General features: G+C 44.4%; 1 protein-coding gene and 1 long non-coding RNA gene across 2 annotated transcripts; both read left to right on the forward strand.

Moving 5' to 3' along the window:
* The first annotated feature begins 1658 nt into the window (after positions 1-1658).
* On the forward strand, positions 1659-6104 carry LOC101781061. The gene is made up of 2 exons (XR_001163629.2): positions 1659-4419; positions 4820-6104. It is a non-coding gene; the product is annotated as an uncharacterized LOC101781061 (long non-coding RNA).
* A 567-nt stretch (positions 6105-6671) lies between these two features.
* On the forward strand, positions 6672-10218 carry LOC101767291 (basic leucine zipper 23-like). Its single transcript, XM_004961581.3, has 2 exons — positions 6672-6794; positions 6921-10218. Exon 2 carries the CDS (start codon positions 9156-9158, stop codon positions 9840-9842), a length of 687 nt encoding a protein of 228 aa, XP_004961638.1. The 5' UTR covers positions 6672-6794; positions 6921-9155; the 3' UTR covers positions 9843-10218.
* The last annotated feature ends 284 nt before the right edge of the window (positions 10219-10502 follow it).

Genomic DNA, 10502 nt, shown 5'->3' on the forward strand with positions numbered 1-10502 from the left:
TCCAGGATGAAACACGAACTAAACTTTAGCTCCAGGATGAAACACCCTCTGTGGATAACTACAACACAATAGTTTGATACTCAATTGTACCAAAACATTTGAGCTATGGATAGCTACGAAATAAGAGTATGAAGGTGATGTTTGATTAATTATTTGAGGTACGGAGTAGTTTCCAGAGAATCTACTATGATATGTTTTTTAAAGTAGATATGATACGTTATGACACGTTATGGACATTATTTATTAGTTTACTGGCCTTTGTGCCGATCCATCATGGCTAAAACACGGCATTCATAAAGAATCCTGGATTTTTTTCATTATAAAGGAAAAAACAAAGAAGAACGCGAATTGAATGTAGCTAAACTGGATTTGAGTGCTCAATTTAAAATGGATGCTCGCATTATTTTTTGGTTTATTGTAGGATTTAACCTACATTACTTGTGCGTGAATGCATATGGACGTCTGCATATGTGATTAGAGGAAAAAAATAAAGAAGAACTTGAACACTGAACATACGGATAAGAACAAACAAAAGCCATACCGTGGGCCGACCTAGGCCATGTTTAGTTTCCACCAAAATCCCAACTTTGACACTATGCAAAAAGAAGATTCCCCATCACATCAAACTTGCGATACATGCATGAAGTACTAAATGTAGATGAAATCAAAAACTAATTGCACAGTTTTGTTGTACTTTGCGAGACGAATCTTTTGAGCCTAATTAGTCAATATTTGGATAATAATTCACAAATACAAACGAAACGCTACAGTGTGCTACAGTGCTAGCACAGTAATTTTGCATCTCCCAATTTGGCCAACTAAACAAGGCCTTGCTTTGCCGGGCGGCCAACGTCCCCGCGCACGCCAGCGCAGCAGAGCCGTGTCCGCGAAGGATTCCCCCGCTCCGGCTGGCGCCAGGGCCCTCCACCGCCTCTCCCCCGCCCATAAATAGCGCCCACGGGGAGGACCTCTTCTCCTCGCGCTCTGGTTTGCTTCTTCTCTCCGTCCGGTGTTCGGCGCCTTGCCTGTCCCCGTCTTCGTCGCCTCGTCGCGTTTGCGTTTTTCGTTTCTCGCTTCTCGCTTCGCTTCTCTCCGTTTCGATTTCGAGCCGGGTCGTTTCTTCTCCTCCGGTTGATTTGTTTCGCCGCTCTTGCCCTTGCGTCCTCGCAGATTCCTTGGGGGCGATCCGCGTGCGCGCCTCCGTGTGGGTGTGGCGCGGGGGAGCGAGTCGGTTTGGTCGACTTGTTCGGTTTACGGTTTATTTTTCCTGTGATTCGATTCGATTTCTCCAGTATTCTCGTTTCGATCCTCGTTTCGCCTTCTCAGCGTGTGGGTTGCAGGATTGTACCGATTGGGAGTTGGGACTTGGGAGACGGAGTTCGTCATGCCGTCGTGTGCCAAGTACCAAGGAGGTCGAGGCAGGTCAGTCTCTCGTCAGATCCGGCGGTATATTGGTTTTGTCACTCGGAATCGGTGGTTTCAGGCTCAAATCATCCCGGTGTGATCTCGCCCTCTGGCCTCGTATTATCGAGCGGTCTTCTCCGATAGCCGGATCATGGGTCGATGAGGTGGATTCGATACTTGGTCGATTTCTTTTAACGGCTGATCACGCTTGTGGGTGTTTGTCATCTCCCTCTTAGATGCAGAAATTTAAGGAAGGGTCCTTGCTGGTTAAGGAGAGTAGTTGAGCGGTGGAGGTTTGCTTATGGATTATCTGTCCTTTTTTATTTGTTGTTATGGTCCTTTTGATATCATATCGTGGTGGTGTGAGGATCGCCACCAGACTAATTAGAAGCTTGACAGTATGGCCATTCCTGTTAGCTGGATCTGCAGAGGCAGCAGGGTGGTGTTTTGGAGGTCGATTGAGACGTTGACTGGACTGAGTTCATAGCGCCGGGAGAACCCCATCGTTTGGATATCTCTACCTCTCAGCTCCTTTCTTATTGGTCCATTACTCTTAAATTTCTGTCCGCTGCAATTCTGATATTCGGGCTGGTGGTTCTTCTCCAGCAGTCGGATTTTATATGGATGGATGGATTGGAGGGGGAGTTTGATTCTGCTTGAGCAATCGGAACCGTGTGGGGTTCCGTGTGTTTGTTCACTAATAAGCCTCTCTCCTTCCAACATACTTCGACATTTGACTTTCCTCAAGGGCTACCTCTGATGCTTCGTTAGTAATTGTGCAGTTTGGGGAGGCATCACTGCAGAGATAGGACTTGCAGCTGGAATTGTCACCAATTGACCAGGCTTTATCCCTATCTTATCCCTGTGCCTGCATTGTTTGATGAATGTTTCTGCTGTTTATAAGTGTCAAATAGATGGTTACAATAGAGTGGTCTCTCACTGATTGCAGATCGCTAGGTGTTGCACAGGAGCAATAGGAAGCCGATTTGAAATCTCCGCATCTCTTCAAAACTAACCACCTTCTCCTATTCCATTTGAGTTTGTTAAAGTGGCTACCTCAAAGTAGATAATGATCACAGTATAGTCATCATTGCAGGTCACCAGCTTCTCCTATTCCATTTGAAAGAACTGATAGTGGGAAGCGGAAGCGGAATGTGTTGGGAGTACTTCTAACCTGCTCCTAATTTTGAGACAACATGCTAGTTTATGGAATTATGATAACTTTACTGAGTTGAAAATCTTGGATACCCCGTTACGCAGTGGTAAAAGGTTGGGAGCATACCTGGGAGATTCAAGCAGCGTGGGGAATTTTATAACTACAACTCGTTTACACCTTTAACACTTAACTTGTTTCTGTTTTTATCTGTTATATGCTTTGAGCGTAGCTTTAATTCCGGTGCTGCTTGCATTCCTATGTTCGCAGATCATTTAGCTCAACTAATTGGTTGTCCGTCTGATCTGGTGATAAAGTCTGGTTTGGGATTTCTATCTGTGGTTTGATTTTTTTTTTGCTTCACTTCATTTGGCTTCCGTCTATGTTTTTGTGCTCGGTTTGTCATGTGGTTGTTGCAGGGTTAGTTTGGCGTTGGGACTTACCTGTATCCAAGAACCAGCACTCGAAATTGGGGGGCAGGTTAGAGTCTAGTGCATGGTCATTTTGGTTATTCTGGTTCCATTACTTTCAATGGTTTCAGATCTGAATGGTTTGCTGTCCTGGCTCACCAATGGATAATGATGATTGCGGAACAAGGTTTGAGACCCTGGATTTATTGCATAAGCTAATCTCGGCTGTGGTGTTTGTGTTCTTAAGAATGCAGATGGGCATTGGTTGTGGAGATCGAGCAGTGTAGAGGTTTGGTTATGGCTGACAGTAGTTTCATTATTATCCTTTACGTGATTGTAATGCCATCATGATATTATGGGTAGATGCGAGATTTGATTGGATTCAATGTTCAAATATATAAGGATGCTATTGGAAGTGGTCAAGTGGATATTTTCGGAATTAGCAGACTGCAAAAATTTATGATGCTTAGCCTCTTGACTCCTGATTTGACTCCTGATTTGTTTGGTCTGCACAGTTTAATATCTGCCTCCATCTGTTCTGATCAGTTCCTTCTGTTTTCCAGCCACTTAAATTTATATATGGATGCCTAGGAAATCTTTTGAGCTCCAACAATTGAAATTATAAGGAGGCTTCTAGTACTGTCTACTTATCAACAACAGTTCTTGCAGTTGTGCTGAGATACAATTTCCAACCATTGTTGGTGCTCCTATGTCTACTTATCAACAACAGTTCTTGCAGTTGTGCTGAGATACAATTTCCAACCATTGTTGGTGCTCCTATGTGCATGCTCTCCCCTAAGCCAGGCCTATCCCTATCCCATTCTCCATTTAATTTACCTTGATAAGTTCAGTCTGATACATCTTCAAAATTCTGGCACCTTCACTTGCTGACCAGAGAACTTACGATAGCAGATACTGATGTACAGCTTAATTACTTGGACTGACCTGCATAGGACATTCTGAAGCTGTTTGGATGCTCCAATGCAGTCTCGTGATTCACATCCACAAGAAGATGCTCTTTTCCCAGAGTTTGCCCTTAGTTCTTATTATTGTCTACAACATTACTTCCAGTTCACTTGTTCAATTTTGGTTGATGGTTGGTTGGTTGGTCTCCAGTTATTTGGAGAGTACCATGCTTAGACGTTCGGAGTGACTTGTAAGATTTTTCCTCCTAACAAGAGCTCACACTTACTCTTGCTAATATCCTGATTACTACTACTATTTTGGATCCATATTTAAGTTGATGGCTGTTTGGTTGGTTCTATCTTAACTACATTCTGAGTTTTACCCGATTTCATCTGTGGGTTCTTCCATCCAGTAATATACAATGCTTTGCACAAGCTCGATTTGGCAGTCACCCTACATGCCCATCCGTTGGTGGAAGTTCAATCTATTTTGAGTAAGGTCTCAGCTAGATGTTGGCCCCATTCATTTTGCAACTTCAAGCTAAAGGTGCACAGGCTACATTTGCAGACTACCTTCTAATATCTACATTTTCAACCTGACTAATTTATCTTGCAAACTCATTCATATTTTTGAAATAATTGCATATTTAATATAGTGGCACATATCTTTGTTTACAGTCTAATTAATAATGTCCTTCATTAGGATCTGTACTAACGTAATATGGTTCCTGATTTGGTATAATCTTTAGTCCCCTCACTGATTTATTTCTGTCTCAAATTCCAGTTATAATCCAGATAATCATCATATCACGATTATTCAAACCCTAGCTTCTGTGAATAGCCAAGCTGCATTCTCTTATTTAGTTTTGTTGGTAATCGTGCTATTGATCTCCTGGAGTTAAGCTTCTTCACTGCACCGTTTATGCCCTCATCTTTATTTTATGCAGAATCGAGAGATTAGTCCTTCCTCCTGAACCTTGATCTGCAACTCCCTCATTTTGGACTTCCATCTGGTGCATTCCCTTTTTTTTTGGATCAAAACCAGGAAAAGATAGTGCTTCTTTTGTTCTTGCTAATAGAGAATCTGAACTTACGTTGTTTATCTGAACAATTATTGTTGGAACTGGAGCTTCTTTCTGTTTGCTTGCTGTTTGGTCATTTCTGTGGCAGAGCAAGTGTCAGACTAGATCTCTAGTATCTGCATTGAATTAGCTACCTGGATTTCAATTTCAAGAATTTGGGCTGAAGCTATCTGATTCAATCTACAGACTGAGGGAGTAGCCCTTCCTCCCGAACCTTGTTATGCAATTCCCTCATTTTGGACTTCCGTCAGCATTCTAATTTTGTGGATCAAAACCAAGAGAAGATGATGCTTCTTTTGTTCTCTCCAAAGAAAAATGTCTGAACTGACACGTCGTTTCACTGAACAATTGTTGGAACTGGAGTCTTCTTTCTGTTAGCTTGCTGTTTGGTCATTTCTGTGGCAAAACGAGTGTCAGATTAGATCTCTAATATCTGCATTGAGCTAACCACCTGGATTTCAGTTTCAAGAATTTGGGTTGAAGTTATCTGGTTGAGATCATTCAAGCTATATGTGTTGATTTGCCCGTGTTTGAAGTGGGATATCTTTATAGCCAAACGGAAGTTTCAGTGTTTGCTTTGACTCTTTTCAGTAATCAACTGGGTTTGTCCACCTTTGCCTTGTGAACCTAAATTCTGTGCTTGGTTTCGATTTGTCAGTTGTACGTATTGTTTGTAAAGATGGGGTTGCTTCTGTTTGGTCATGGACAAATTAGTGTGTTCAACTTCTATGTAAAATAGTGATCTTAGGTTAGCTACAAACTAGGATGGTCCAGCTTGCATTTGATCAACCGATCTCCTTGCGCAAATGATCCAAGCAACAACAATACAACATAGGTGAGGACTAAAGTGTGCAGACTTCTTACTATGATTGCATTATTTGCACCTATTGGAGCTGAGAAATGAGGATGCTAAAATGAAGAATACCATCATCATGAAATTGTGATTAGTCAATAACAATTACATTTTTTCTGATTTTGGATTGCTAGTTATGATATAGTCTGGAAGCTGGGAGGACTAGTACTTCTACTGGACTTGAGTTGCCAGCTTGCCACCTGTGATCTGTTGGATAATCTGTACAAATAAATGTAGCTGAGTGTATGCATGCTTATAGACTAACTTTGCTATTGATTTGGACTACTTGAACTTTCCTGTGGCACGTCCTTTCTTGATCATTGAGTGATTTTCCTGGAGCTGGTTCTCGTGTCAACTGAGTTTGTTCATGTGGAGTTCCAGAATCTGTTTTGGGTACCTGGAGAACTCTTTCGACCTTCTTGAATAAGATGTGCCCTTTCAGGAACCTTCTATTTCATGCTCCAGATGCCATGGCTAAAGCAACACCAACTTCTCTGTTCACGTACCTTAGTGCCAAATCATCTTCTACTGATATCCAACAAATAACCTGCAAAAGAACTAATCTGAGAGAATTATGGATTTGATGTTGGCTTTTGAGTAGTTTTTTCTTTGCAAGATTTAACTGTCCGTACTTCATATGGTACCTTGTTTATGCTTGAAGATAGCTGCTCTTTCTAGTGTTTTTCTGCAAGGCTAACTAGTGATGTTTTCATAAGCTATGCCCTGGATGTTCTAAAATACTCCTCTGGTGTGTGCTAGTCTTGCGCATGATTTGTTGTTTGTGTTTTGAGCTTTTCGGTGTTTGTTAGTGGTCTTGATTTGTGGTTTGTTTGTTTGTTTGCGGTTTAACACTGCCTTTGCCGGTCCCAAGCCCGGATGAGAAAATGTGGAGGGAACCGTAACAGGCTCAGTTGCATGATTGGCATTATCTATGTGACCATAGCTCGAAGAGCGCTATCTAGTGTAAAATCATGGCAAACTGAATTAGTGAGTCTCCTTCAGTTCCCTTTTATGCTGGTTTGTTTTGGGTCTAGTGTTCTAGACTTCACAACAGGCAACTGCCAAAAGTGATCCAGTTGTTTTGGTGGTTACTCTTTTACTGGTGATGAACAGGTTTGTTTCATTAGGGATGAACGCATCTCTTCGGTGTGTCCAGAAGAAACTTATCTTGGAGGCATTATTTTCAATGATATTTGCGATGCATATGTTGGATAAAGCTGTCCAGGACATTCGAGGTACTTACTGTCTCATTGTTGAAGCCACAATTCAGCTAAACCAGAACTGGAGACCGAGGCCCTGTTTGTTTACATTTGCTTATTTTTAGCACCTAATTAGGAGTACTAAACATAGACTATTTACAAAACCCCATTACATAAGTGGAGGCTAAACGGCGAGACAAATCTATTAAACCTAATTAGTTCTAAACGGCGAGACAAATCTATTAAACCTAATTAGTTCATGATTTGACAATGTGTTGCTACAGTAAACATTTTCTAATGATATCCATCAGGCTTAAATAGATTCATCTCGCCGTTTAGCCTCCACTTATGTAATGGATTTTATAAATAGTATACGTTTAATACTCCTAATTAGTACCTAAACATTCGATGTGACACGTGCTAAAAATAAGCAAAGGGAACCAAACACCCCCGAAACGTACAGATACATTTGCAAACCCTGCATTCCAAGCTGGCTCTGTACGTTGGGGCATGATCGTGTTTTAGCAAGCAAGAAAATCGAGTCGAGAAGGAACTTGTCAGGCTGATGTATCCACGCCAGCTGAAATTTTTAGAGAAGTTTATCAAACCTACGCATTGATCGCAAAAAACTGTCAAACGGAGACAAGTGTTTTAAACCGTGCAATTAAACCACACCCCGATGAAACATTGCTCATTGATCTAGCTTCACAAGTCGGCTACTGCTTGCCCGCGCGTGCCCGTTACGGCGTGTCATCGCCGGCGAGGCCTGATCGCAGCCGACGGGGCGCACGGCGTCGTGGGACTGGAGCCGGGAGGGCTTGGGAGAGGAAGAGGTGAGAGAGTACCGAGGGAAAGAGATGTCGGTTAAATTGTGAGTCGAGCGGGCTGCAGTGCTGCACAATGTGCGCGGTTGGAGGCCCAGCTAGCTCCATTCAAGGACAAGAGCAGCATTTCACGAAGCTATTTTTTTGTGCTGCTGTATAACGCTGCGACTGCGATGCAAATAAACTTTTTAAAAAACTGCAGAAGAGAAGAGGAGCGTAGAGCGGTAGGCCAAGGGTTGAATTCTTCAAATACTGCTTTGTGCTAAACTGCTAATGCAGCAATCTTACCAGTCCCTGATGCTCGCATATGAACATAGTCAACTAGGCAACAATATATTAACGTCTCAAGGGGGGCAAAGAAGTCAAACTAAAAGACAAGACCAGGCCAAGTGGCATGCCACCACAAGAAGCAAGAAAGATCAATCCAATCACGATGAGCAACCAAAAACCTCCCAACAGCGGCACCAACTAGATCGTCCTTCCGGGCTTCCGGCCTCTCTTCTCCCTCTCCCCTCTCCGTCCGTGTCCTTCCCCGCCCCCACCACCCGTCCAACCAAACACGTCGACGTCCATCTCCATCTCCTCCTCCTCCACAAGGCGCCCCCTTTCCAGGATTCTCCTCTCCCCCGATCGCCGATAAAACGGAAAGCAAAGCAGTGGATCGGACGTCACCAAAAAGATCGGTGGGGAGACGAGAAAGAAAGAAGCCGTGAAAGGCGGAAAGGGGAGGAACTGAGAAAGGGGGAGGAGCAGTTTCTCCCCCCGGAGAGGCAGCTCACGGCGGCAAGCAAGCGAGGCCTTCCGCGCTGCGGCGCCTGCCCTACCGTCGATTTCGATTCCCTATCATTCCCCGGGTCGAGATGAGGTTCTGATGCCGGAATCTCTCTCTGCTTTTCCGGCTATTTTACCGCCTGGGGTACCACGTTGATCCGGCGTGGTTTCCAGTTCCCCACTCCCTGAATTGGGTGGCCACTGCTTCGAATCAAGGCTTCCCTCCACTGTCTTGCTGAATTGTTTCCAGTTCAATTTGGGCGGGCTCGCCGTTTCTTGCAGGAGGTCGTTGCCCTTTCTCTAATACTGCCGGGTTCTACTGTGTTCAGTGGTGAGGTCTGCTGCCCTGCGAGTTAGTTTCATCTTTGATCCATCAGTTTGCTTCCTCAATCTCTGATCAGTAATCCAGTTCTTACAGCCTCAAACAGCATCCTCGCAGAACCGAATTCTTGATTCCTTCATCTTTCTCTTTTACTTTTGGGCATCTCTCCCGTGCAACTTGTCCATTGACCACAGGAGGGGGGAAATTGGTTCGTGGCACATTCTCTGTCACAATGGACGATGGAGCTGACCTCCCCTGCCAATTGCTCTTCTCCCACCCGGAGGTGCCCGATAGCTTCGACGAGCTCCTGAACAGCGCCACAACCACCTGCACCCACACGCACAGCTGCAACCCTCCCGGCCCGTCGGCCCCCATGCACACCCACACGTGCCTCCACACGCACACCCAGGTCCTCGCCGGCGGCGCCGACGACGACGACGCCAGGGAGGATGACCCGGCCAAGCCACGGAAGCCGCTGGGGAACAGGGTGGCCGTGCGCAAGTACCGGGAGAAGAAGAAGGCGCACGCTGCCTTCTTGGAGGAGGAGGTCAAGAAGCTCCGAGCCGCCAACCAGCAGCTCCTGAGGAGGGTGCAGGACCATGCCGTGCTGGAGGCGGAGGTGGTGAGGCTCAGGACCCTCCTCCTCGATGTCCGGGGCAAGATCGACGCCGAGGTCGGCGCGTTCCCTTTCCAGAACCCGTGCAGTGTTGGCTCTGTGGTGTCTGCTGATCCAGCTCTGTGCTTCAATGGCAACTCTGAGGTAGCAGGGGCCTGGGAGGAGAGCTCTGTGCCGTCGGCTGCAGATTGCAGGATAGATGAAGGTGGTGGCATGTCAAGAGAAACTGATGTTCCAGAAGGTTTGCATCATCCCATGGACGTTGTTGCAAGCTTTGTGAGTTCTGATTCTCTGGCTGAATGAGCTTTTGCCTTATTGGCAGTTTTGTGACCTCTGCCAGTGCCAGCTTCTTTGATCTTAATTGAGAGATCAATTCTCATGGAATAAGAGAATGAGGAACTGACGATGAGTAGAAGTGTAGAACTACCTTTGATGTGTTATATGTTTCTTATGTTGATGTTCAGAGTGAACGGTGTACAGAGTACTTGTATAGTAGCACTGGAAATATCGAAAATGCAAATACCTAAAGTATTCTGCAAAATTCTCTGCAGGCATGTCAATGAAGTGTTCTTGATTTCTGATTTGGAATTTCTTTGTACTCAACTGAAACTCTGCTAGACTATTTTACTGATAAATTGCACTGCATATTGTTTAGTGCAGATGTGTTTACTATTTTTTATATTAGTCTTCAGGACTTGTTGATTCATGTTATTACTAGTCACAAAGATGCCAAATTGCCCCTTCGTTCAGAACATCACCGTCTTTCTCAAACACCAAGGGCCTGATCGAAGTTACTGAGCACACTGAATTTGCTAACGCTGTGGGAAAATAGGACTAGGTTGTGGTGTGCATATTGTGTGGAGCAAATCAGTAATTTCTTGAGTTAAATTTGAATTTAGCTGGTGTCAGGATTCTGTGGCAAAGAACAAGATATGATCTTAGGCTCAAGTCAACAAAGTTTAG

This window comes from Setaria italica, chromosome III, assembly GCF_000263155.2.
Source record: "Setaria italica strain Yugu1 chromosome III, Setaria_italica_v2.0, whole genome shotgun sequence".
NCBI classification, from domain to species: Eukaryota; Viridiplantae; Streptophyta; class Magnoliopsida; order Poales; family Poaceae; genus Setaria; species Setaria italica.

Excerpts from the sequence above, each read along its gene's own strand:
- LOC101767291 (XM_004961581.3), top strand. The coding sequence starts at position 9,156 with ATGGACGATGGAGCTGACCTCCCCTGCCAATTGCTCTTCTCCCACCCG.